Below are 27,929 nucleotides of genomic sequence, written 5' to 3' on the forward strand. Positions count from 1 at the left end.
AAACATCAGCAGAACACTCTCTGGCAAAAATCACAGCAATATGTTTTTTGGATCTATCTCCCAGAGTACTGGAAATAAAAACAAAAATAAACAAATGGAACCTAATCAAATTCAACAGTTTTAAATAAAATGAAAAGACAAGCCATAGATTGGAAGAAAATATTTGCAAATGATGTGACTTATAAGGGATTTGTCTCCAAATTTACAGAGTTCATGTGGCTTAATATCATCAAAACAAATAACCAAATCAAAAAACAGGCAGAAGACCTAAATAGACATTTCTCCAAAGAAGACATACAGATAGCCAAGAGGTATTCGAAAAGATTTTCAACATCACTAATTATTAGAGAAATGCAAATCAAAATTATTAGAGAAACGCAAATCACCTCACACCAGTTAGAATGGCCAGTATCTAAAAACCCACAAACAATAAATGTTGGAGACTGAGTGGAGAGAAGGGAACCCTTCTACACAGTTGATGGGAATGTAAATAGGTGAGGCCAATAAAGGTTCCTTAAGAAACTGAAAATAGAGCTACCGAATGATCCAAGGCTCCCCACTCCAGTACTCTTGCCTGGAAAATCCCATGGATGGAGGAGCCTGGTAGGCTGCAGTCCATGGGGTCGCTAAGAGTCGGACACAACTGAACGACTTCACTTTTACTTTTCACTTTCATACATTGGAGAAGAAAATGGCAACCCACTCCAGTGTTCTTGCCTGGAGAATCCCAGGGATGGCGGAGCCTGGTGGGCTGCCATCTATGAGGTCACACAGAGTAGGACACAACTGAAGCAACTTAGCACCAGCAGCAGCATGATCTTGCGAGGCCACTCCTAGGGATATGCCTGGAGAAAAATATGATCTGAAAGGATACATAGCCCAGTGTTCACTGCAGTGCTATTTACAATAGTCAAGACATGGAAACAACTTAAATGTCCATTAACCAAGGAATGAATAAAGATGTGATACATATGTACAATGGAATATTAGCCATTAAAAAGAATGAAACAATGCCATTTGCAGCAACATGGATAGAACTAGAGATGGTCATATGAGTGAAATCAGACATATAATATAGCGTATATTATAGGCTAACATTTACATGCAGAATCTTTTCAAAAAGATACAAATGAACTATTTACACAACAGAAGCAGACTCACAGACTTAGAGAACAAACTTATGGTTACAAGGAGTGAAGGATGCGGGTGAGTGACGGCACCAGAAGGAGCACAGCAACTTGAAAGCGATGGAAACTTTGCCTTCATTTTTCTTGTGTCTTAGATGCTAGGGCTTCTTCCCAACTCTTACCTGCAGCATCTGCATTGTTGACCCCTGCAAATGATGCTGTATATCTGAGATGAGATTTCTCACCAACTGGCTCTGCTGGACCAGCTCGTTCTCAGAGTTTGCCATGGTACACAGAATAGCTGTCTCCTCAGCCTTCAGCTTTTGTAGTTCTTTCCTCTCCTCACTGTCCAGGATTTCTCTCAGTTTTTTAAACTCTGCCTGGACATTTTGTCTCTCATGTTGTGTTTGATTCTTCAGTAATGAGAGAGAGAGAGAGAGGAAGAAAACAATTTTTAGAGAAGCTGACTTTGGTTTTTTTTTTTTTTTTCCTCTCTATCACATTTCAAAATAATGCCTCCAAGTCTGCATTGTTAAGGACAACCAAGAGCCAAAAGGATTCCAGCCTTCACACATCTATTCAGAATTCTCATGCCTCCCTGCATTGCTTCTGACCCCCACCAACCAACCTCTGCCAAAAAGGCAAACACTGAGGACAGAACCGTTAGCCATTGTCAGATGTCTTTTTCAGAAGAGTCAAAGGCTAATGAATATGTCAAGAATGGAACATGAAATTCCCTAGTCATCCCCACCAGAGAGTTCCTCTAAAAGAATACCTCCTTTCCAATATCTATGTTCATTTGCTTTATGTTCACTTTTCAGCACCCACTCTTATCAGGGAAGCAGTGAAGAAAAGGACTAGTCAAATGACTTAACTGTCTGGGAACAAATAGGAAGGTAGCTCCTTGTGATCAACCTAAGGTCCTGCCCAGATATCTAACTCCTTCAGGAAGTGTCTCCCCCTACCTTCCAGGCAGCAATCTCTTCTCTGAAGTCAGACTCCAACTCCTCAGCTTCCTGCTGCTCCTGCTTCAGCCTCTCCAGAGCTGCCTGGAGTTTCTTCTGTTGAGAAAAGAATCACATCACAGTCAAGCTATGGATTTTCCTAACATCACTGTAGAGGATAAATGGAGGAGAAATGAGCCTGATTTCCAAAGAGAATATGCTTTACAGAAACTGAGAACAGCAATTAGACTCTATTACTTGTTCCTGGGTTGGGAAGATCCCCTGGAGAAGGAAATGGCAACCCACTCCAGTACTGTTGCCTGGAGAATCCCATGGATGGAGGAGTTTGGTGGGCTATAGTCCGTGGGTCGCAAAGAGTCAGACACAACTGAGTGACTTCACCTGAGGTGGGGAATGTGTTCTACAAGACTGAAGAGATAAAAGTCACCATCCTCTCACCTAGAGAAGACTGGTTGTTTAAGAAGAAACTTGATCCTGCAACAAGGAAATAGCTTACATTTCAATCCACCCGGTGTCCTAGTTACTCTCCTGTTCAAAGAGTTAAGGAAAGCTTCTCTTGGGCACCAATCTCTACATATTAGCACAAGGTACATGGATGTATACTTCTAGGCTAAGAGTCTGTGTATAGGGTTATTACTTTGTAATTGTAAAAATGTACATTTATGTCCTCAGACATCAGAAGGTGAGCACAGGAAGAAAAAAAATCACAGGCCCCAGGTTCATGGTGATTAGGTAATTAAAGTCCAATGTAAAGTAGACAGTTCTAATCAACTACAATTTTCTGCCCTGTTTTTTCTCCGTTGTGGTCTCTTACCTGGTACTCCTGGGCGACCTCTTCCATGAGAAATGTAGGGTGACCATGGTGCTCCTGGGACCGCTCACAAAGCCAGCAAATGACCTTCCCATCCTCCTCACAGAAGAGCAGGAGTTTCTCTCCATGGTGAGCACAGAGATGTTTCTCTTGCTCCTCCAGGCTCAGTTTGACCTCCCTGACCCTCTGCACTATGTTGGCCAGGTGCCAATTAGGCCGTAGTTTTCCAGATTTATAATTGATTCTGCACACAGGGCACTTTCTCGCCCTTTCTTGGCCAGTCAGGGACTCATTGCTGTTTGCAGTGATGCAGATTTGGCAGAAACTGTGGCCACAGTCAAGGCTCAGGGGTTCTGTTAGAAGTTCCAGGCAAATTGGGCAGGTCACCTCATCCTGTAGGCTCACCAATTTTTCCGAAGCCATAGCACCTGCTCACCTTCTCCTACCTGTCCTGACTTCTGTGGGTTCTCTTGCTCACAGATTGCTACAGGATTGGGAAGGATAAAAGGGAACAGAGTAAGAAAGGTAGAAAAACATGGTACTAATTGCTTATAAATCAAATACAGGCCAAGATCAAATTATTGAAGGACAGAAAACATGGAGAAACAAGGAAAGGATCTTGGCTACCAAGTCAAAAGGACATTTCATAATTTAATGCTTTACTATCAGCTCAGTAAATTTAATGATTCTTATTATTTAATGTTACTTAACAAAAGTATAGGAGAAGGCAATGGCACCCCACTCCAGTACTCTTGCCTGGAAAATCCCACGGACAGAGGAGCCTGGTAGGCTGCAGTCCATGGGGTCACTAAGAGTCAGACATGACTGAGTGACTTCACTTTTTATTTTCATGCATTGGAGAAGGAAATGGCAACCCACTCCAGTGTTCTTGCTTGGAGAATCTCAGGGACAGGGGAGCCTGGTGGGCTGCCGTCTACGGGGTCACACAGAGTCAGACATGACTGAAGCGACTTAGCAGCAGCAGCAGCAACAGAAGTATGACCTGAAGCCTTTTTTACTAAGATACTTGTATGACACACCATCCATCCTGATTTTTCTTTCCCATGCCCAAGTGTCTGCAGTATCAAAAGGCTAAAATCACTTAATGTCTTTGGGATTTTATATCCACTCTTCTCTCAATATGAAACGCTTCCCCTGATATCAGTATGACTCTCTCTTATGCTTTGGTAAACTCTTTCCTGATGTTCTTTCATCACAAAGAACTGCTCTAACTAAACAATTTATGTGTAACCACTGGCAACCCACTCCAGTGTTCTTGCCTGGAGAATCCCAGGGACGGGGGAGCCTGGTGGGCTGCCGTCTATGGGGTCGAATAGAGTCGGACATGACTGAAGCGACTTAGCAGCAGCAGCAGCAGTAGCAACTGCCATTAACTGCTGGACATTTGCAATGATCTCCCATATTATTATGACATAGTATATTATAATGTGTTTATACATGTGATAAGAGCAAATCCTTCATCAGATGAGTAAATACAGCCAGTGACTTACAAAGATCATGCATCTTTAATACACTGAATGGGTTGAACCTAATATATTGATGGCACCCTTTCAGAGGCCTGTCTTCTACCCCACTGAGTTAATCTGAGACAAACAGAAGTTACTTCATGGACCCAATTAATATTCAGAGCAATGTGAAGGGGTGTGTGGAAATGAAGAAATCCAAACCAGCTGGATAGTTCTACAAAGTTTTGAGTGTGTACATATTGATTTCCCTTTGGCCCAGAAATATTCCTAGGAGCATTGATAGGAGTCTAAAAGAAGTATGTGTATGATGGTGAGGAGGGAGTTAGTATAAACAGACTCATAGAATAACAGAAGTTAGATATATAAAAATATATAAACGTAGATGAAATGAATGTCAGTCTTGAGAAGAAAAATCTCAAAATATTAGGTCATATTATTCATCTAATTATTGTTGATGAAGAATTATGTGCTGGCAACTGGATTAATATCCATACACAGTAAGATGAGTTCAAAAAGATGATTTAGACCATTGTAAACTTGATACTCACCTGGAAAGTAGTAGTAAATAAAAATTCAGTCTTATATATGCAAAAGATCAGATATAAAGATACCACTATAGAGACATATATGTTTATCAGAGATCAAATAATAGGGGTAAAAAAAGGGGGGGGGTTATCCAAGAATTCCAACTTGGAAACATAAGGGCTGAACTCAAGGAAGATGAAGGAAACATGGAAGTAAAGAGAGTATAAAAATTTTAGGTGTAGGAAATGACCTGTTCCTTGAAGACACAACCTCTTATATAGGTTTCAAAAGGCCAGTGTGACAGGAGCACAGAAAAGTGCCAGGCCCTTGATATCACAAGAGGCTGCAGTGACATTAACTATGACACTTCTTAGCATTTGTAACATTTGCAGACCCACCTCCAAAAGTCAGGAGAAGTTATCAATGTTTTCCCATCAGAGAAGAGTAGGGGCATGACCAGTTGGGACCTTGGGCTGTTAAGTGTTGGACGGACCCAGTGTGGAATTAGGAAGATCAGGTAGGATGCAGCTGCTCAGGAGAGAGATGATGATAGTTTGAGAACAGGGTGATGAGGGGAATGCAGGGCAGCATATGAGAGTGAGAGATAAAAAGGCAGGATTCTGTTTTAGATTAGATATGTAGTAACAACGGTTAACATCAGGTCTGGGCTCTTTCTTCCTATAAAGATAATACTGGCTACAATTCTCCTGAGTCTGTGTGAGTGTGTGTGTGTGTGTTGTTTTCTGGGAAACCTATTGGATTACAACTGAGTAGAAGTTCTGCAGCCTTTCAAGAATACATTATGGATAACACAATTAGTCTGATATAAACTGCATTTGGGACTAGGAAGGCATTATATAGTTCTTAAATAAACACAGTTGGTTAGAATATACCTCATTTTTCACAAGGAGATTGTGACTATCATCATCAAATATGTTTCTTTTAGGGACCTGAAAACTGGTGCTCGTGGTCTTTTTACAAGGTAATCAATTCTCTAGGCTTATCTCACCTGTGGTGGGTTCACACACATCCATCTAGTGTGGTTCCTTACACAGCTGAGATGATGGGGATAATGTACCTCCTGTAAGGATCATCTCTGAGAGCTCACCTGAGGCACTTATGCCCAGTGTTGTGTCTCCTGTCCTGACACCTCCAGCTAAGCTTAGTAAATCTGGTGGTGAGAGTATTAGTAGCCTTGATAGGGAGGCCAGAGGTCCTCAAGTGGCAGGAGGAAATAAAACTTCAATGGCAGGCTATTTCTCTTCCATCCAACCAGTTTTGAGATGCACCAAAAGCATATAGAGACAGGAGATACAGAGCAAGCATTCAGCCGTGAGGCTGCAGAATTTATATTCCTTTCAGGGCTCCAAAGAGCTAATACGTCAAAGTTGATGCAGCACAACTGACATGGAAGGAACTAGTCTCTATACATGAAGGCTGAACCCACCCCTCGACTTCTCCCTAAGCACTGGCCCAAGGGCTCCAATGCAATCAGAGAGATAGATGTAGGAACATGACGGCATTTGCCTCATAAAACTTTAGGCCACTTGGCTGCCATGGTGTCAGGTGGCTGAATCTTACAGGTTGCTTTTCTCACATCTGAGCACAGAGATAAAATTCCTCAGAGGAAATAACTATAGATAAACAAAAAGGACATAAAAAGAAAATAGTTATGCAAACTTCCTAGAAGTAAATTTATATATAGAACTTTCTTCTTTTGTGATTCCAGTAAAACTGTTTCTCTAAGGATAAAGCCACGGATTATGGATGTTATATGGAAAGGGGTCACTTTTCCTAAGTAGACTTGGAAAATGAAATTTTGCTTTGTTTTATTTCCCAGGCAGTCATCTATTATTATACACCATAAATTCCTTGTGATGCTAGCAAAATAAAACCTGAAACAGTAAACTAACAAATCAATTCTAAAATTCTGTAGTTTTTGGCCTGACAGGTGAACTGTGTGAGCTCAAGAGACAAGATTCTAAAACTGACTATAGCTGAGAGAGCAACAAGTAATATGTAGTAGAGATGATAATTTCCAAAGTCAACATTGAAGAAATAAGATTTGGTCAGAAGCTGGAAAGTCATGGTGAGAAAAGAGACTTGTCTTGTGTCCCATGTCTGGGAAATGGGGATTAAGATGGAACTTCTGTAAGAAGGAGGAGGGGAGGAACTACAAAGACTTCTCTAACTTACTTTCCTCATGGTCTTATGATACTTCTCAGACATCTTTGTAATATCATTAACACCAATCAAGTGCATTAAATCAACTTTTTAACATTTAAAGTTAGATGTCATTGTTACTAAAAGTTGGATATTTCCTGATGCCACTTCTGGAAATTATTCCCACATGTTCCTCTTGCCCCTGATCTCTCAGCTGAGCTAGTTCTGGGTGGCAGATCCTCCTCAAGGAGAAGGAGGGGCAGATTAGTGACGTAAGGAACTGCAGCAGTTCCCTGTGTCTGGATGAATGAATTCATAACAGACTGCAGGGCCAACCAGCTGGCACACCATCAGACGCCTGAGCACAGGCAGACCAAAGTGATGAAGAAATGTTCTACACAGCCATGCAGAAATATTGCATTTTTACAGTTAGAAATTAAAACATCACAACTGAAAGACCACCTTGGTCTTTGACCTGTTGTTGAAGGAGGTCTTTCTACCTCTGAAAAATCAAAGATTCTGGCTGTTCTCTGCATGTGCGATTCAAACTTACAAAATAGGAAGGTGATATGGGTGGATTCTTTTCCATGGGGATGGTCTTGATCCCTGTCTCCTGTACAATGTCACAAAGAGTCGGCCACGACTGAGCGACTGAACTGAACTGAACTGATGGGTAGATTCAGCCTAGAGAAATACAGTCCCTTTGAGGGACAAACAAAGCCGATTTCTTCTTCCAACCTCCCTTATTGTAAGACTCTACCTCCCACAGACTGATCTTTAGCCAGCACTCTAACCAGGAAGCCTGCAGGCTGGGCCATTTCCTCTTTTAGAACGGCTTCTAGACAGCAAATGAAACTCACCCAAGCAGATTTCGTTTTTTCTGTGTGTCTTTCAAACTCTTCCCTCCACAAACCACTCAGCAATCCTCACATCCTAATGCAGAAATTGTGAAGACAGGCAGATGTGTTCAGGATTCACTCAAAACACCAGCGCCTGACCTCCACTAAGATCTCTAATAGATGACAAGTGAAAATGAAAGCTAAATTCTAGAGGGTGGAGTATGGGCGAGAAAGGAGAGAAGCTATAGACCAGTAAGAGGTGTCTACCTAGGACATTGTGAGGAAACAAGGCTTTTACTCCTGAGCCTGGTGGGTCAGTGAGTACATTTTATTCTTTTCTCATCTCTTCTCCTAGAAGCTGTTCTTAAGTCTCTTCAAAATAATAAATCCTTTGGAAAATCAGGCTTCATAAGCAATGCAGTTTCAGACACTCACCGTGTCTTGTTGCATATTAAGGAGCTGTCAGGAGGAGGGAGTAAAGTACCCCCTTTTCCCCAGTGAAGACCCACACTGAGAGCTCCCCTGAGGCAATAACACTGGCATGCTCTCCCCTGGCCTGTGTCCACCAGCTGAAGTAAGTGAATATGGACAGTCTGCCTTATTAGGTCATGTTGGAGGAAATGGCTCAACAAATCTGAAATCACTCAGGTTGTCAGTCAGAGGGGTGATCACAGAGTGGGTAGTTCATTGACACTGACATTCAGAAGCTGGATGCTATATGGCTAAAATGAGACTTTTCCTAAATAGGTTGAAAAAGAGGAAACTGTAGGAGGGTTATTTGTTGGACAATGTCATCTAATGCTGTTTATCATATAATCCTTAGAGTCTTACAAAATGAAGCAGGAAAATTAGTTTTATGGCTAATTTTGTGTGTTAACACTGACTGGTCATTTGTGTCAGACATGGTTTCTGGGTGTGTCTGTGTCGGTGTCATTTCCAGATGAGAACAGAATTAGATGTGTGGACTCAGCAGGCTACCTTCCCCCATACAAATAGTTTCATTTACATAGATTAGGGGAACTATATCTGAGTATAGCAAACTGGTTTGTCCTGCAGGTTCTGAGCCAAGAAGCAGAACAGACTTGAAGACAGAGTTTGGGGGTAAATGCATAGTACATTAGCATAGCTTAAGACAAACATTTCCATAAGAAAAAGGCATTGGTTATCTCTAGATTTGAGAATAGTTAACTTCAGGTGAAACCAGGTGTCCTTATGGCAACACAGAATTTGAAGAGAAACCTCCTTTTAAATTTGTATAGAGAAGGAAAAAATATCACTTGTTTGTTTCCTCCTGCCGCTTAAGACAGATAAAAATGTCTGACACTTGCAGGCTATTTCCTCCATTTGGAGATCCCTGTCCTTCCTGCCTGTTACCCTCTCAGTTGGACTGTGAAGAAAGCTGAGCGCCAAAGAATTGATGCTTTTGAACTGTGGTGTTGGAGAAGACTCTTGAGAGTCCCTTGGACTGCAAGGAGATCCAACCAGTCCATCCTAAAGGAGATCAGTCCTGGTTGTTCATTGGAAGGACTGATGTTGAAGCTGAAACTCCAATACTTTGGCCACCTGATGCCAAGAGCTGACTCATTGGAAAAGACCCTGATGCTGGGAAAGATTGAGGGCAGGAGGAGAAGGGAATGACAGAGGATAAGATGGTTGGATGGCATCACTGACTCAGTGGACATGGGTTTGGGTAGACTCTGGGAGTTGGTGATGGACAGGGAGGCCTGGCGTGCTGCAGTTCATGGGATCACAAAGAGTCGGACATGACTTAGTGACTGAACTGAACTGAACCACCATAAAAGAGCCCATGTGATTGACAGCAGAGTATTAAGTAGTAGAATCAAATAGGATGTTTACAGAAAATAAATAACAATATAGAATTGTAAATTCAGAAAACTATCTTTAAAGTAAAAGTATTTAAAGATTTAAGAAAAAGTAAATATACAAAATGATTTGTGATTCCTTAATCAAGTTATTCTTTTTAATGTGAATTTATGTATCTGATTGCATCAGGTCTTAGCTGTGGCATGTGGGATCTTCCCCGAGGCATGAGGGCTCTTTTGTTGCAGCACGTGGCTTCTCTCTAGTGTGGTGCATGGGCTCCAGAGCACACAGGCTTAATAGTTGCTGTGCCAGGCTTAGTTGCCCCATGGCATGTGGGATCTTAGTTCCCCGACCAGGCATAGAACCCTTGTACCCTGCATTGGAAGGTGGATTCTTAACCACTGGACTACCGGTAAAGTCCCAAATCAAGTTATTCCTTATCAAAGCAAAGCAAAGCAAAATTACTAATGTTTAAAGTAGATTATCTTTTCTTCTTCCACTTCTGGTGCTGCTTGTGTGCTCATTGAGTTTGGACCTCGTACCTTTTTTGTGAAGCGGAAGCTGAGGAGACAGCAGTCCTCGACATGGTAGACAAAAAGCCCAAGGAAGATGTCAAGACCTAGAACATCAATCATATTAATTTGTAGGTGGTGGGGCAGGATGGCTCTGTGGTGTGGTTTAAGATTAAGAGGCATACATACACTGAAGGAGAGTTACACGGCTCAAAACAGCCTGGAGTTAAAACCCCCCTCTGGGTTCTCCCCACCACTCTTTGCAAAACAAAGAACTCTCTCACCTGAAGAAAACATGGACCTTAAAGTAGATTACACCCAGCTCCCAGCTAGTCCCAGCCTCTGGCCAATCTCCAGAATACCTTGCCCCAGCCATTTAAGAGATAACTAATCCGAACAACCTTGGAGAAAACAGGCCCCCTTAAGACAGTTGATTTCCACATATATGCCTATATATACTTACTCTTTTCTTGAGTTAGTGCATTAGCTCACTAATCGGACTGCTGCCCCTTCTCGTCTCATTAAAGGTGATCTGTTCCTATAAAGTACCGGTCTCATTCTTTTTCTGAACTTCACCTTCTCTAACTCCCTTACCCTATATACACCGCGTAGTAAACTAATAAAAGCCTATTGTGAATGACAAGATTTATCAATGGGGCAGATCAGATTCCAATTTGATGGGCAGCTAATCAATGAAACAGACACACCTGCATAGTCGGAGATGGAAGATGAAGATACAATTGACATATTCCAGCAGCAGGAAGGAAGTGTCTACTAAAAAGGGAACCTGCTACTTTACTCCAGAATTCTGTTCCTCGAGACCAAGAAGACATTGTCAGTTAGAAAACCACAGTTTTCTCCCACCACATCCTGACTACTACAGTATAGTTTCTCCATTCTTTAGTTTCCCTCGTACCCATTCCTTTATTGTACTTGAAGTAACTGGTGTGTGTGCACAAGCATGTTGCATTTTTTTAAACTGAATGGCCAATGGTATGTTTTGCTCAGCATCAAATGGAGACGGGATAGGGAAAAATACTGATTCTCTGAAAATACCGCCTTTTCTCCGTTAGTGGCAGGCCCATCAGCTCTTATCTTTGTATTCCAGTAAGTTATTTTGCTCTCACTGTTTAACAACAACAACAAAAAAGAAGAACATAAAAATTCTTGTATACCTTGTTTGATTGGAGAATTTTAATGTTTTTCATTTATCACTGTAAAACCATGAACAATTTTATAACTTTTTGTACATAGCTGTTACATGTAGAGCGATCTGTCTTTAAGCAGAGATAAATTACTCTAAAAGAAATGAATCCTGGATAGTTTTCTCTACTAGTCAAGCATCTTGTTGTTTAAATAAACATGTTTAAAAATGAAAAAAAAAAAAAAAGTAAGCTCCTATTCATTCTTAACATGCATCTCTAGTCACAAAGAAAATTAATTAGTGTTAGTCACTCAGTCGTGCCCGACTCTTTGCGACCCCATGGACTGCAGTCCACCAGGCTCCTCTGTCCATGAGATTTTCCAGGCAAGGATACTGGAGTGGGTTGCCATTGCCTTCTCCAGGAGATCTTCCCAACCCAGGGATTGAACCCAGGTCTCCTGCACTGCAGGCAGATTCTTTACCAACTGAGCTACAAGGGAAGCCCACAAAGAAAATTAATTGATATCAGTTTAGATCAGTGCTTATACGCTGGGAGATTAAGTTATTACAAATATTCTATTATTTAATTCCCACAATAGGCCTATAAGGTAAGTCTTAGTACTTTTATTTCTTATGGAAAACTGAATCTATTTAATTTTAATAAGGGCTGGGCTGCCGTCGATGGGGTCACACAGAGTCGGACACAACTGAAGTGACTTAGCAGCAGCAGTAAGTATGATAATAAAATTTTGTTATTTCAAAGCCCAAGCTCTTAACTGTCCACAGTGTTCCCCAACTATAATATGTGACCTGTAACAGCACCCTGCTATGAAATAGCTCAACTTAGTTTTAGCCATTACCATGACCTGCTCTTGCTTCATTAATGGCTCTCCCTCGTACTCCACATCCTAGGGAATCTGACTTCTACTTTTTCTTGGGGAGTATTCTACTGAAAGAGCACCTGTGCTGGAGAAACGCAGTCCTAGGGCTAATCATCCTGTCTTCTGCACTGTTAGCCATGAAATGTTGGATGTACCTCATAAGTTTATGTATTCCTTTCATGACCTGATAGAAACTTGTTCTTCATGTGAAATTTTTGAAGATTTACTGGGATAAAGATACTCTATGTATATATGTATATTTATACACATAATTATATGTATGTGTACACATGTACATGTGTGTATGAGTGTGTATATATATACCATTCCCAGTTTATATGCTTTGTCATTCCACCAGGACAAGGTACTACCCTTCTATAATTTGATGTAGACGCTGTATAGTAGTCTGCTGTAATTTATAACATATACTTCTCAGAGAAAAGCTTGCTCCTTTGCTATCCTAGGTCAATTTCTCATCATGAATTTGAAACTAGTTACCAAAAAAAAAGAACAGAAAAGAAAAGTACATGGTATGGCATATACTGTAGAACGTGTGGGTGAGTGTGTGAGTGTGTGTGTGTGTGTGTGTGCGCGCGCGCGCACGCATGCATGCTCAGTTTTGTCTGACTCTTTTTGACTCCATGGACTGTAGCCCACCAGGCTCCTCTGTCTATGTAAATTTTAAAGCAAGAATACTGGATTGAGTTGCCATTTCCTCCTCCAGGGGATCTTCCCAACCCAGGAATCGAACGAGCATTCGATCTTTAGGTGGATCAAAAGGGTGGATTCTTTACCACTGTGCCAACTGGGAAGCCCTGTACTGTGTTTTACCATAACAGAAAGGCCTGAAAATCAAAAGGCTATCCTTAATAAGAACAGCTATCCCTAAACATGGCTTCCTCTGCTAGATAGGTTTCAGAAACTCATACTTTTATACTTTTCTGACCCATTTCCAGTAAAGGACGTTAAAAATGGTCCCATATAGAGCAGCCTCAGTATAAAAAAGTTCTGTAAAACAAGATGGGAACTGGAGTGGTCTTGCCAGCCAAGTCTGGGAACTTGAAAAATGAGACTTGATAGGTCCATTATTGTTCATCTGAAGGACACAAATATGTACACAGGACATTGACACAGCTTATACTTTTCCGTAATCATAGAGTAAATCTTTATTAAATTGTACAGGACACTTAAATAGTTGTTTTACACTGACATTTAGTTTTACACAATGGTCTTAAGAGTTAGGCACAGTTTTAAACCCTAGTTTGTACTTAAGGAAAAAGAAGCTCAGAAATTTTTCATCATTACACACCTTGTAAAGTCAAGACAGGATTAGAACTCCAACACTCTGAACATAAAATTATTATTCTGTGTACAGATATTGCTTGTGTTTTCCTTTCCATGACCCTTTGATAAACTGAGTGTGTCCTGGGCAACAGACATTCGCTCAAATACTTAGTTGATGGTAGTGGGTGGGGAGTGATTGTAGATTGTCCTGGATATCATAGATGGAGGCAGACAGGCTTTGCCATGTTTCTTTAGGTTGGTGGTCAAAAAAGAAATTTATGGAGGATTATGAGGGCAAAGACGTTATACCATTACTGTTTTTTTATTTAGAAGGGATTAGAGGTCTCTCTTTGAGAATACAAAAGAGAGTCAATGGGTAATTAAGCATGTCTGCTAACTCAAAGCAGATGCACTCTGCATCCCAAAGATGAGCACAAGTTCTAAAGTAGAGATGGGAGACTGGAAGGAAGAGATGGTGTGAATGGCACAGATCGGCTCAGGTATAGAAGATGAAATCCAAGGCAAGGGTCACTATAAGAAGTGGGAGCGGGAACAAAAGTTTCACGAACTTGGAGGGCACAGTGTCATGGGAGCCGGACAGTCCCAAGGATTGAAATATGGATAGGCATTCCGAGAAAAGTTGCACTTAGAGAACTTATAGATGAGTGACCCATGGTTTGTGACATTGAAAAATGAGACAGAGCCTGCTTCATAGTCTAGAAAAACACCAACATGACGGGGAGGAACAGTCATGGAAAGAGTTAAGACTCTTGAGTCAGGATGAGTGGTGGAAGAGTCCTCAAAGGCTTCATATCTAAATTTATCCTTTAACCCTATAACCCAGTAACCAAATTGAGGTCTGTATATGGAGTAAGCATTTTCATAACTCGTGCTTTGTTGAACAGCAAACTTTATATTACAGGAGCGTATTCGACAGTATACCCCTAGGATCCAGGCATTCTTCTCGGATACATCTATTTCCCAGTAGTGTTTCCCTGAGGAGAAATACTGGCAGCCCAAGATACCATAATTATAATACTTAACAGGCCATATTGGCACAGATAGCACTTGTCTCTGATCTTCTGAAAGGACAAGATTCAAATTTAGGTTGAATGGATTCAATGTGATGTCCACTGCAGAGGAAAAAAAAAATCAAAACATATAACAAATATAGGGTAAGCTTATCCAGTGACATTGTGAAGAGGGAACTTGGCAATTGACTGTGAAAAACTTGTGTTGATGGACTGGGGAAAGGGGTTCAAACATTAGAGTGACATATTATATGCATGTATCAGGAGGTGAACACATGGGGCTATGACCAAATCTAATTGAAACTGCAAACTTCGGAAATGGGGTCAGAACACAGTAATTTGAAGACCCAATAAATCTTCTTACCCCAGTGGCACTGGACGCGTGTTAGGTCTGAAATGATAAAAGATTCAATGATGTTGATTGATGCAAGTGACTAAGCACTGATACCTACTTCTTTTCTAGGGTGGGGTAAGGGGTAGGACCACTGTGAAGCTATGAAGTGGTGAATGAGAGGATGAACCAGAAACCTAGCCATTCTCCCTTTTATATAACCACATCCTCTTCAGCAATACCCCTTCTCTGAACACCCTCCTTCTTTCAACCCCGACTTGTGCCGAAATTTAGTCCCTGGCACCACAAGAATCCCATATCCACACTCCTGCCCTGGCTTCCACACCTTTAAACGTGTGCAGCATTCCACGCAGATCTGGAACCCGGAATACATTCTTCAGTTTCTTGGAAACCGTTTTTGGCTTCTTCAGTGTCCAGATCTCACTCCTGGAGATGACATAAATGTTGACCCTACGTCTCTTACATTCCATCCTTTTAATACCACTGCCTTCCTCTCCTTCCATGCACTGATGCTCTTAAACCTTCCTCCCTGAGAAACCCAAAGAGGGGAGAAGTGAAGGCTCTGACACTGCAGCCAAAAGAAATGTGCTCATGTCTACCTGCCCACTTAGGAAGAACACCTTCACTTAAAAAAGTAAAATAAAAACCTGTCTCCTTCTAGAAATGGAATATATTAACCCTTCTTTTGATACTTCATGGAATGAATATGAAACTAGGTGAAATACTGTATAGGAAAGGCTTTTGCTACCTCTGTGCTGTGCTGTGCTGTGCTGTGCTTAGTTGCTCAGTCATGTCCGAATCTTTGCGACCCCATTGACTGTAGCCCATCAGGCTCTTCTGTCCATGGGGATTCTCCAGGCAAGAATACTGGAGTGAGTATTCCTTCATGCTTTCCTCCAGAGTCTTCCCAACCCAGGTCTCCTGCATTGCAGATGGATTCTTTTACTGTCTGAATCACCAGGGAAACCCTTTGCTACCTCTAAAATGGTACTAATATGGAAAAGTCATCATACACCATTAATGGGTCTCCCAGATGGACATTCCCAGGCAGATCAGTAGGGAGGCTACAGATCCTGACTGTGGTATGGGTCTATTTTTGGAAAGCCGATAAGCCCGTGCCCTGGTTCAAAGCTTTACTTCCAGGGGTGTGGCCCACAAACAACACTGGAGATTTTTAGGAGTTCTGGGAAAAAGTTAAAAACTTCTGGCAAAGGAGAAGTTACGACTACTGAACTGAAAATGGTTAGAACTTCATGTGTTTGTAAAGAATTTGGTGCTGCTAGATGGATCAGCAAACTTTAGACACAAAGACTACACTTTCCTGTGTAAGTTTTTAAAATGTGTGACTTGGAAAAGATTAATTATTGCCACTAGAGTCAAAACCAATAACCTCAAGGCTCAGGTCTGCTTGTGGAATGATGTAGTCCCACTCTACTTCTATGTAGGCAAAATTTAAAACAAAGCAAAACATTTTTTTTTCCTCTTTAAAGCTGACCCGCATAACTATTTTAGGGCTTGACAAGGCCCATGTGCTAACACAAGCACCAGTGAAATAAAGAAACCAAAGAAGAACAGAGGGTGAAATAAATGAGTGAAGTCACAGGAGTCTAACAGTAAAATCCTTTATCCTCTTTGCCCTTATAGACCCTAACTCTGTGAATTCCAACTACCGGATTCATTAACATAGAATCTGGCTCATTCTCAAAAAATATAGAACACTAAAATCCTCATCTATGACCACAATTTAAAATAATACTACATCAAAATTTCATTGTTTGGGGAGATTTTTCATTCTGATTGACCAGATAACTCTTATGGCTACCAACTTTTCTTCATACCACATGAACATGACTCCTAATCACCCATACGCACCATTTCATGATTCCACTCATGTCCTAGGAGGAAGAGAGAAAACACAAGTCAAGGAGAAGAAATAAAACAGCAGGATTAAGGAAACAAAGAATAGGAAAACTATAGAGAAAAACAGAGCAGTCAAAGTTATTTGAAATTATTTGAAAAAATCAATAAAATAGATAACTCTTTAGCTAGATATCTCAAGAAAAAAATACATAGAAGGCAAATTACTAAAACAAGAATTAGAGAAGAGACGGTACTACTGAATTAACAGAAATTAAAAGATTATAAAGGCTATGAAAAATTATATACCAACAAATTAGATAATGCAAATTAAATGGACAAATTCCTTCAAACACAGAAACTATCCACACTGATTCAGAGAGAAATAAAAAAACTGAATAGACCTAAAACATGTAGAGATTGGACTGGAAACCAAAAACTTCCTGTAAAGGAAAGTCCAGTTCTAGATGGCTTCACTGGTGAATTCTGATAGTTTTAAAGACAAAATAGTACAAATACTTCACAAATTCTTCCAAAAAACAGAAGATGAGGAAACACTTTCCAAATCATTCCATGAGGCCAATACTATTCTGATACTAAAATGAGACAAAGACATTACAAGAAAAGTAAACCACAGGCTAATATCCCTTATGAATATAGACATGAAACTTTTTCAATGAAACACTAGAAAATTTAATCCAGCAAAATATAAAAGATTATACATCATGTGTCCATGCATACTAAGTCGATTCAGTCATATCTGACTCTTTCCGACTCTATGGACTGTAGCCTCCCAGGCTTCTTTGTCCATGGGATTCTCCAGGCAAGAATATTGGAGTAGGTTACCATTCCCAAGATCAAACCCAGATCTATTATGTCTCCTGCATTGGCAGGCAGGTTCTTTACCACTAGTGCCACCTGGGAAGCCCATTATACATCATAGTCAACTTGAATTTATCCCAGAAATGCCAGGTTGCTTCAACATTAGAAAAGCCATCAATATGAGTGAAAATAAGCTTGATAAATATTTCAAAAGAGCCTCTTAGTGACAACAACAGGATTAGAACTCAAGGACACAGACGAGAAGGTAACTGACACGGGTTCAGAACCGCAGGTTGGATGGCCCTCCTCACCTGCAGCAGCTCCACAGTTGACCATTCACTGCGGCGCTCCAGATCTGAGATGAGCTCCTTCAGCAGCTCGCCCTGCTGAACCAGCTCAGCCTCAGCCACAGCCAAGCTATCCAGGGTCTTCTTCTCCTCTTCCTCCAATTTCTGCAATTCTCTTTGCTCCTCACTGTCTAGGATGCTTCTAAGCTGATTAAACTCTGTTTGTATCCTTTGTCTCTCAGTCTGAATCTGATACTGTAAGGTTAGACAAGGGGGAGAGGGAATGAATTTGTCAGCTGGGGAGTCTACTGTGTAAGGGATTAAGAGCCAGGAAAATATTTTTCAGGGGCTTCTTACCAGGAGGGGAGTTAAAGTAGGCAAGCAATTTTGGGGAAAGCTCAGATTTTTTTTTTTCTATTATTTTCCCTCAGTACAAATCAAAAAGGTCTCAGACAATCTTATCTGCCAACCCTGGGCCAAAATGTAAAGTCTGAGTGAGGTTTGAGTTCTGGATAGCTGTCCTAGACATTCATGCCTCCCTGTATTACTACAGTCCCTAAGTTTGAACCTTGAGAAAAAGCTCAGTCTTTTGCCATTGTCTTCCACTGAAGGTGTCAGAGACTTGCAGGTGGAATGGAAGACAGAATTCTCCAGGCTTCTTCACCATAGAGGGCTTCCCTGGTGGCTCAGTGGCAAAGAACATGTGTGCAATGCAGGAGACTCAGGAGACTTGGGTTCAGTCCCTGAAACAGGAAAATCCCCTGTGAAGGGAATGGCAACCCATTCCAGTATTCTTGCCTGGAGAATCTCATGAACAGAGGAGCCTGGCAGGCTACAGTCCATAGGGTTGCAAAGAGTCAGACACGACTGAAGCAACTGAGCACAACAACACAGACTCACCATAAAGTCAGTCTTCATGTTGAATTCCAAAACTCTGTGTATGTTTGAAACATATCCACTCTCTAGACCCTACTTCCCACAGGGAAAGGACAAAGGAGAGAACAAATAAAATGGCACCTGGACTCATTTAATGCCAGGTGATAAGAGGAAGGGGCTTCCTAATGATTAGGACAGGAGGAGAGACAGTTGTGCTGACTCCTAACTCAGAAATGCATTGGGAAGAGTCTCCTCCCACCTTCCAGGAAGTTCTCTCTTCTCTGATGTCAGCTTCCAACTTCTCAGCCTTCTGCTGCTCCTTCCTCAGCCTCGTCAGAGCTGCTTGGAGCATCTCCTATAAGGGAGGAACTACATTAGCATCAAACTTTGGGCTTTTTCAGCACCTGGACAGAGAATAAACAGGGAAGAAACCATGCTGATCTCAGAAGAGACCAGTTTATGGAAACCAGTTTGAATCTCATCATTAAAATTGATGACATGAGATAGAAGAAAATCTGAGAAGGTAAATGCATTGTTTATTCCTAAGTGGTGAAAGTCACTATCCTTGCCAATTCTCTCTCTTTTTTTTTAGAGTAATTATTGATTCTGCTCTTGCAAGGAATGTCCTTTTTTCTTATTGACACTCTTTCTATATCCAATCCACAATCTTCAACAGCACCCATTCTGCTGAGAGCTAATCTCAGCAACTAGAGCTAATCTGGTGAAGGAATTGCCAATCAATACAACGAAAGAGACAAAAGAAGAAAACCTCTCACTTTCAGCCAAGAGTCTATACTTTTGGCTCCTCCTTTATGTAACTAAAGAAAAACACAGAAATGTCCTTCAGACATTGGAAGTTGAGCATACCATTAAGAGACATACATCAGAGATTATAGAGCTCACTACTATGGTGCCAAACAGAGAAAATGAAAAGGTGAGATTTTCCACCAAGTACTAATTTCCATCCTGGGTCCTACCTGACTTTCCTTGACTGCCTCTTCCATGAGGAATGTGTGGTGACCATGGTGCTCCTGAGATCGTTCACAAAGACGACAAATGACTTTTCTGTCTTCCTTACAGAAGAGTAGGAGTTTCTCTTCATGGTACACACAGAGACCTGTCTTCTGCCCCTCCTCTGGGCTCAGCTTGACCTTTCTGAATCTCTCCACTATGTTGGCCAGGTGCAGATTAGGCCACAGGTTTCCAAGTGAGTACCGCGTACCACACACAGGACAGCTGCTGTCCCCTCCTAGGCTGATGTCTGTCTCCTTGTTAGTGATGCAAGTCTGGCAGAAGCTGTGACCACAGCCTAGACTTAGGGGTTCTGTTAAAAGCTCCCTGCAGATGGGACAGGATACCTCTTCCTGTAGGTTCATCACAGTATTTAAAGCCATAGCAGCTGCTCCCTGGCTTCCTCCTATCCAAACTTCTGGAGCTCTTCTTGCTTAAGGATTCTGGGATGGATGGGCAGATTGAAAAGAGATATGTAAGACTGGCATAGATAAAAAAGATTTCAATCATGCAGACATTAAAAACTGGTTAAGACTGAAATACAGAAGAACAAGAAAGAACAAATGGAATTAATGGCCTGAGAAATCCACTAATGCCTCAGGGCTTTTGCAGTTTGTTTTTGCATGACTTGATATTTGCATGACTTCCTGTTATGCTTCATCTGACTCCCTCCTTACATGGCCTCTCCTTTGCAGGGCCTTATGCGATTAACTCATCTACAGCACAAGCATCAATACATCACTTGGTGTGCACTTACCATCTTTTTCTTATTATCACTGTATAATATATGATACCTTTCTTGAAGTATCCTACTCCAAAAATGCAATCTGTGTAGATTAGGCACTTGTTTTTATTCACTGCTGTATCCCTAATGCCTAGCACAGGGAACATGATGTTTGCTGAATACATAAAGGATCTTCTCACTTCTCCAGAGGAAATTAGACCTTTAAAAAAAAAAAATCAGCATTTCCTCTTTTCTTTCCATTAATTAGCTGTTCTCCTATAGGTGAGCTTTAGGAGCACAGATAGTTTTCCAGTAAAGATTTATCTATGGATCAATCAATCAATTTTCCCATCTGTCTCTCCCAATATACCTTTCCATAAGGAGTCCTCCCACATACTTACACTCACTCCCCAGAGACACACACAGACAGAGTAAACATTATAAAAGGAAAGTAATTTTATGACTAAAAATTGTCTCAGTTCAGTTCAGTTGCTTAGTTGGATCTGACTATTTGTGACTCCAGGGACTGCAGCACACTAGGCCTCCCTGTCCATAACCAACTGCTGGAGTCTACTCAAACTCATGCCCATTGAGTCGGTGATGCCATCCAACCATCTCATCCTCTGTCGTCCCCATTCTTCTTCCACCTTCAATCTTTCCCAGCATCAGGGTCTTTTCCAAGGAGTGAGTTCTTTGCATCAGGTAGTCAAAGTATTGGAGTTTCAACTTCAGCATCAGTCCTTCCAATGAATGTTCGGGACTGATTTCCTTTAGGATGGACAAGTGAGATCTGCTTGCAGTCGAAGGGACTCTCAAGAGTCTTCTCCAACACCACAGTTCAAAAGCATCAATTCTTTGGTGCTCAGCTTTCTTTATAGTCCAACTCTCACATCCATACATGACTACTTGAAAAACCATAGCTTTGACTAGATGGACCTTTGTTGGCAAAGTAATGTCTCTGCTTTTTAATATGCTGTCTAGGCTGGTTATAACTTATCTTCCTAGAAGTAAGTGTCCTTTAATTTCATGGCTGCAGTCACCATCTGCAATGATTTTGGAGCCCCAGAAATAAAGCCTCTCACTGTTTCCATTGTTTCTGCATCTATTGGCCATGAAGTGATGGGACCAGATGCCATGGTCTTAATTCAGTTTTCTGAATGTTGAGCTTTAAGCCAACTTTTTCACTCTCCTCTTTCACTTTCATCAAGAGGCTGTTTAGTTCTTCACTTTCTGCCATAAGAGTGGTGTCATCTGCATATCTGACGTTATTGATATTTCTCCCAGCAATCTTGATTCCAGCTTGTGCTTCATCCAGCCCAGCATTTCTCATGATGTACTTGCATATAAGTAAAATAAGCAGGGTGACAACATACAGCCTTGATATACTCCTTTCCCGATTTGGAACCAGTCTGTTGTTCCATGTCCAGTTCTAACTGTTGCTTCCTGACCTGCATACAGATTTCTCAAGAGGCAGGTCAGGTGGTCTTGTATTAGCATATCTTTAAGAATTTTCCAGAGTTTGTTGTGATCCACACAGTCAAAGGCTTTGGCATAGTCAATAAAACAGAAGTAGATGTTCTTCTGGAACTCTCTTGCTTTTTCCATGATCCAACGGATGTTGCCAATTTGATCTCTGGTTCCTCTGCCTTTTCTAACTCCAACTTGAACATCTGGAAGGTCACGGTTTACATACTGTTGAAGCCTAGCTTGGAGAATTTTGAGCATTATTTTACTAGTATGTGAGATGAGTGCAATTGTGGGGTAGTTTGAGCATTCTTTGGCATTGCCTTTCTTTGGGATTGGAATGAAAATTGACCTTTTCCAGTCCTGTGGCCACTGCTGAGTTTTCCAAATTTGCTGGCATATTGAGTGCAGCATTTTCATAGCATCATCTTTTAGGATTTGAAATAGCTCAACTGGAATTCTATCACCTCCACTAGCTTTGTTCGTAGTGATGGTTCCTAGGCCCATTTGACTTCACATTCCAGGATGTCTGGCTCTAGGTGAGTGATCACACAATCGTGATTATCTGGGTCATGAAGATCTTTTTTGTATAGTTCTTCTGGGTATTCTTGTCACTTCTTCTTAATATCTTCTGCTTCTGTTAAGTCCATACCATTTTTGTCCTTTATTGAGCCCATCTTTGCATGAAATGTTCCTTCGGTATCTCTGATTTTCTTGAAGAGATCTCTAGTCTTTCCCATTCTATTGTTTTCCTCTATTTCTTTGCACTGATCTAGGAGGAAGGCTTTCTTATCTCTCCTTGCTATTCTTTGGAAGTCTGCATTCAAATGGGTATATCTTTCCTTTTCTCCTTTGCCTTTTACTTCTCTTCTTTTCACAGCTATTTGTAACAATTGTCTAGCCAGTTAGAATTTATAAGTCACTTCAACCTATTTATTTTGCATACAAAAATCCTTGTGAAATGAGTACTCCCTTTATTCAGATGCATAAATAGAATCAAGTGACTTACAAAGATCATTGAAATCAATAAGTTGAATTGGGGTGACTTCCCTGGTGGCTCAGACAGTAAAGTGAATACGGGAGACCCAAGTTCAATCCCTGGGGCGGGAAGATCTCCTGGAGAAGGAAATGGCAACCCACTCCAGTATTCTTGCCTGGAGGAGCCTGATGGGGTCCCAAGGAGTCAGACACAACTGAGCGACTTCACTCACTTCACTCATAGTGTCTTCAGGGTCTTCTTTCAGAGGCCTGGTGGGTGTGATAAACCTAGAGGTACATAGTTTTGAGAAATCACATAATTTTCCAAATAGGAGAATATCGAAGATATTGCTGCTGAATAAGTAAGATTTTAATCGAAAGTTGAATGATGAGAAGGGAATATGAAATGAGAGGAAAATAATATTTTAGAGAAAAGGAGTGACCTATGTGAATGTCCTGTTAGTGAAAGGCACGGCATCTTTGACCTGCTTTAAAATGTCAGCCTGACTGGTATACAGAGAGCTGCTAGGCTTTCAGAATGGCAAGAACCCAGAAGGGACCAGAAATTTTACAATTCCTACATGATGTGAAGTCTCCTTCCAAAGAGCAGAGATTCAGTGATGGAAGTTTGTAGGACAAGTTGATGGAAACAATAGAGAGAAGCAGAAGAGAGTGAGAGATGAGAAAAAATGAGAGGCTTGGGAGTTAGAGATTGTGTATATGGGAATGAAGGATTATCATCAGGCTTAAGTCTTTACTTCCTGTAAGAAGGAAGACATTGGCATTACCTTCTCCTGTTCTTTATTTTTGTTATTTTTAGTAAACAGAGACCTCAGCTTCATCAAAGAAGTTGTGACTCTTATAGGGTCACCTATAGGATCCTGTAAGCTATGCTTCTGGTTCTTACAAGGTAATCAATCTGCTGGCATAAAACTTACTTAAACTACGTTAGTTTCATACATATCCACCTGATCTTGTTCTCTTGCAAATGACCTGAAGAGAGAGACGATGTACCTACTATATTACAATATGGCCCCTCATGCAGAGCCCACCAGAGGCGGCCATACTGACTTCTGGGTCTCTTCTCCTCTGTGCCCCTGCTAGGCTAAGTGAACCTGGTTGGCTTCTGCCCTGCTAAGATACGTGAGTGGGAATGGCAAACCAACCCTGAAACTAGTGCTAGTGGTCATCAGAGGTCCTGTCACAGAGTGGTAGCATGGCGATGCTGACTCTCAGAACCTGGACTCAGTACAAGGAACTATGAAGCAAAAAATTACAGAAATAAAAATAAAGGAATATCTCAGTAGATATTAATATCTTGGAACTTGCTATGATGGGTTTTTTTGTCTCCTATGCAGATACATTCACTTGCTTGAATGTGAGCTTATTTGAAAACAAGGTCTTTGCAGATGTAATCAAGTTGAGATGAGATTATACTGATACAAAGTGGGCTATAAACACAATGACCAATATCCTTTAAGAAGACGAGAGGGCACACAGACATGCTGGAAAGAAGGCCATGTGGCGATGGTGGCAGAGATTGGAGTAGTGCAGCCACGAGGCAAGAAATGACTAGGATTGCTGAAAGCCACCAGAAACAGGAGGTGAACATGGAATGGATTCCTCCTTGGAGCCTACAGAAAAGAAACAAGTCTACCACCACTTTGATTTTGGACTTCTAGCCTCCTGAACTGTGAGAAAATAAATTTCTGTTCCTTGAACAACCCAATTTGTGATCCATTTTTGTTTGTGACAGTCCTAGGAAATGAATACAGTTGCAAAGGTTTGATATTGAAACAAAGATCTGAGGGTTTCATAAGCTATAAACTTACTCTTTCTCTAAAGAATCGGGGAGAGGGGCATAATGAAAGCTGCATGGAGATAAATTTAGGTCTAGAAATCTGTCCACTTCACCAATCATCCACGAAGTGAACCTGGTGAGAAGTAAAGCTGGTGGGTATAATCTAGCCAATGGTAGAGATACTGAAAATTGTCTAAAGGCCATATGTTGTTAACTCCTGGCTGCAGTGACTACGTGTCAGATCAGGCTCTGATAACTGGCAAAACCAGAGGTTTACATAATATGGCACTGTACAACTGAAGCTATGAGCCAACATTGGCATGATATGTTTTCATTCTATTGAGAATCCACTCAATACTGAGAAACACTAAGAGTCTACAGAGGAGGGAAGAGTAGAACATGCATTCTACTGTGGGGCTTTGGATCTCCTGTTTAGAGTTTGGCTGCAAGGAACTGATGTCAAAGTGGATGCCACCATAAATGGCTGCAAAAGGAGAAAGATGCAGAGGAGCCAGAGCCCCCAAACATGGGCAGTGAGCCAACCAAGACCCAAGAATGACCCCAAGAGCCCAGCAGCCATTTTTCAGGGACATGGAGAAGGGAATACAAGAAGTATCTACCTGATAGAATTCCCAGGTCAGAGAGTTGTAATGGTGTCAAATGAATGCCTCCTACACTTGAGTCTTCTCCTAATATCTGGATTCATGATATTGTAAACTCTATGCTTCTCTGCAGATTAGACAGTAAAATGAAAGTGTGTCTAGAAAGTGGAGTGCAGGGAAGGATGGCCCTAGGAGCTTCTGGACAACATCCCAGACACTTCTCTGGGTTTCCTGAGTCAGGAACTGCCAATGAGAAAAGCAGGCCTTTAAGTCTCTCACATTCGTAAGATTGTGCTCAATTTTCTTTTCACAATGAGACCTTTGGGACTTCCCTATTGGTCCAGTGGTTGACTCCACCTTCCAATGCAAGAGATGCAAGTTCGATCCCTGGTTGGGGAACCTAGGTCCTACATGCCACAGGGTGTGACCAGAATTTGTAAAAAACAAATCAATGAGGCTTCAAGAGCACTACTTAAAATTGCAAGACCTTTACTGGGTCTTTGCAGATCCCTCAGCCTGAGTCAACATTTAAAAAATGTTCCTCCATAATATTAATCATCTTCTTATATACTACATTTAGTTTGTTTGTTTACAATCTCTTCCCAGCTCTAATGTAAGCTACTATATGTATTTAACATTTATTGTATGTTGAATGGATATTCATTGTACTTTTAAAACCAGCAGCCTACTTTAGTTCCTATGAACTACATCTTAAAAATAAATGAATAAATCTATTTTCCTCCTATTTATTGCACCTTATTTTTGACCCTGAGAAGACAGTTGTTATCTGGGGAGAAGTGGATCCTATTCAAGAGTAAGGCATAGACTCACAGAAAGGCAGTAACAATAACTTCTGAAAAGTAGGCACACAGAACAGAGAGGCCATGTATCAGAATGTAAGTAAGATATCAATCCTTGTGTATATGTAGCACAGCTTCTTTATCCATTCTTCTATAAATGGACTTTAAGGTCCCACTCTATGGCACAGGGAACTATACTCAATATCCTATGATAAACCTAATGGAAAAGCATATAAAAAATAATATATATGTATAACTGGATCACTTTTCTGCCTAGCAGAAATTAACACAACATTGTAAATCAACTACACTTCAATAAAATAAATTTTAAAATTAAAAAAATAAGATAGGATAATAACAATAAAGAAAGATATCAATCACTGTGAAATGCGAGCTTAAGATGGGACATCCTTAGTGTAAATCGATAAGAGCAAACTTCTTGGCAAGACCACTGAGTCTTTGGGCTCCTTCTGAGCAATAATCAACTCCTTATTAATTAGTGGTCTATTGTAAATAATAAGTAATTGAGGGAACAATCACTTCAAAGGTGTGCCAAAGTGGAAGAAGAAAGAAGAAAAGCTCCAAGGCAGCAGAGACTACTGAAGAGAGAGAAGTAGGTCTATTCAGGGAAGTGCAAGCAGATTCCTGAGACTGGACCTCAGTGGGACACATGATAAGTGGAAGCCACAGAGGTGGGCAATTGTCATAACATAGGCAGGACAGAAGCTGAGGGGATGTCAGGAGGGCCACAGACGCCCCTCAGTGGTGCCAGGAGGAGGGCAAAAGGATCAAGTTCAACATTGCCCCTGGCCATGTTCCCAAGGCTCCATTCTGTCTGATGCTCCATACAAGAAGCTGGGGCTTCACACAGTTGGAAAACAGGGACCTCCTTCACTAGGTTTTCTTCTGAGGAGGTGGAGGTGAGTAGATTTTCTGTTCATCTCTTTATGAGAGAGAGAGACACACACACAGAGAGAAAGTAAACACACAGAGAGACACACAGAGAGGGGATTCTATTTCCTCTCAGGAAGGTAGACAATCAAAGCTATGGTGTAGGAAAGAGATGCAGATGGACTCAGCCTGGAGAAATAAGTGCTCCCCAGGAAGTGAGCAAGGCCCTCTGCCTCTTCCACACTCACTTCTTTCCAGGCCGTTCCTTCTCTAGGCTCAGAGCTGCCATCTGTCTGCACTCAGCAGGAAGCCTGCAAGTTGGCTTTTTTGACCTTCAGTGCAAGCCTGGGCCACAATCTAAACTCATCCAATTAAGCCTAGTACTTTCCTTCCAGAGTCTCCCGCCCTCTGTGCCTCCACAAACCTCCCCACACACCTTCAGCTTCCAGAGAAGACTCTTGGTTTCAGTGGTGAAGAAAAGCAGGGGCAATCAAGGTCAGAATTCACTCACCAAATAGGGCTCAGTCTGCATGAAGCAGTTTCTTATGAGGAGCTGGCAGAGAAACGAAAGTGAAATCTTGGCCTGGCAGGAAGAGGAAGAGGGGAGGAACTCTGGGCCAAGTTGGCAGCTGTCCCTTAGGGCCACTGGGGAGAGAGTAATGCTTTAACCCAGAGGTTCTCAAGAGGGGAGGGGCCTTTGGCCTCTGTGACAAATTTGGTTGTGGGGGATGCTTCTGCCATCTAGTGGACAGAGACCAGGGATACAGCCAACCATTCTATAATGCACAGGATCACTCCCACAACAGTGTTCTGTCCAAAATGCCAAGGTTGAGAAATTCTGTTTAGCCATCTCTGTTTCCTAGACCAGCTA

The 27,929-nt window shown here is 41.4% G+C and overlaps 2 protein-coding genes and 1 long non-coding RNA gene across 5 annotated transcripts in view; 1 reads left to right on the top strand and 2 right to left on the bottom strand.

The window, feature by feature from the left end:
* Positions 1-9,211, bottom strand: part of LOC133226738 (tripartite motif-containing protein 5-like) — a 21,212-nt gene extending 12,001 nt beyond the window's left edge. Inside the window, exons 1-4 of the mRNA XM_061380611.1 lie at positions 7,939-9,211; positions 2,907-3,387; positions 2,093-2,188; positions 1,310-1,540 (exon numbers count right to left, since the gene is read on the bottom strand). Coding sequence (XP_061236595.1) covers positions 1,310-1,540; positions 2,093-2,188; positions 2,907-3,326 — 747 coding nt within the window. The 5' untranslated portion in view covers positions 3,327-3,387; positions 7,939-9,211. The remainder of the gene's footprint in view (positions 1-1,309; positions 1,541-2,092; positions 2,189-2,906; positions 3,388-7,938) is intronic.
* LOC133226744 (uncharacterized) lies at positions 2,960-24,693 on the top strand. Its single transcript, XR_009729621.1, has 2 exons — positions 2,960-3,032; positions 24,323-24,693. It is a non-coding gene; the product is annotated as an uncharacterized LOC133226744 (long non-coding RNA).
* TRIM34 (tripartite motif containing 34) lies at positions 13,414-27,700 on the bottom strand. Of its 3 annotated transcripts, none has more exons than XM_061380612.1 (8): positions 27,570-27,699; positions 19,765-20,241; positions 19,047-19,142; positions 17,936-18,166; positions 16,818-16,840; positions 15,271-15,371; positions 14,958-14,984; positions 13,414-14,695 (listed from the first exon to the last, which is right to left on the bottom strand). In XM_061380612.1, the coding sequence occupies exons 2-8, from the start codon at positions 20,179-20,181 to the stop codon at positions 14,124-14,126; spliced, it is 1,467 nt and encodes a 488-aa protein (XP_061236596.1). In that variant the 5' UTR covers positions 20,182-20,241; positions 27,570-27,699; the 3' UTR covers positions 13,414-14,123. The 3 variants fall into 3 exon arrangements, with proteins under 3 accessions (XP_061236596.1, XP_061236597.1, XP_061236598.1); XM_061380613.1 differs by having other exon boundaries at positions 27,495-27,584; XM_061380614.1 differs by lacking the exon at positions 17,936-18,166 and having other exon boundaries at positions 27,570-27,700.
* Between the last annotated feature and the right edge of the window lie 229 nt (positions 27,701-27,929).

The sequence above is a fragment of the Bos javanicus genome, chromosome 15 (genome assembly GCF_032452875.1).
Source record: "Bos javanicus breed banteng chromosome 15, ARS-OSU_banteng_1.0, whole genome shotgun sequence".
In the NCBI taxonomy this organism is placed as follows: domain Eukaryota; kingdom Metazoa; phylum Chordata; class Mammalia; order Artiodactyla; family Bovidae; genus Bos; species Bos javanicus.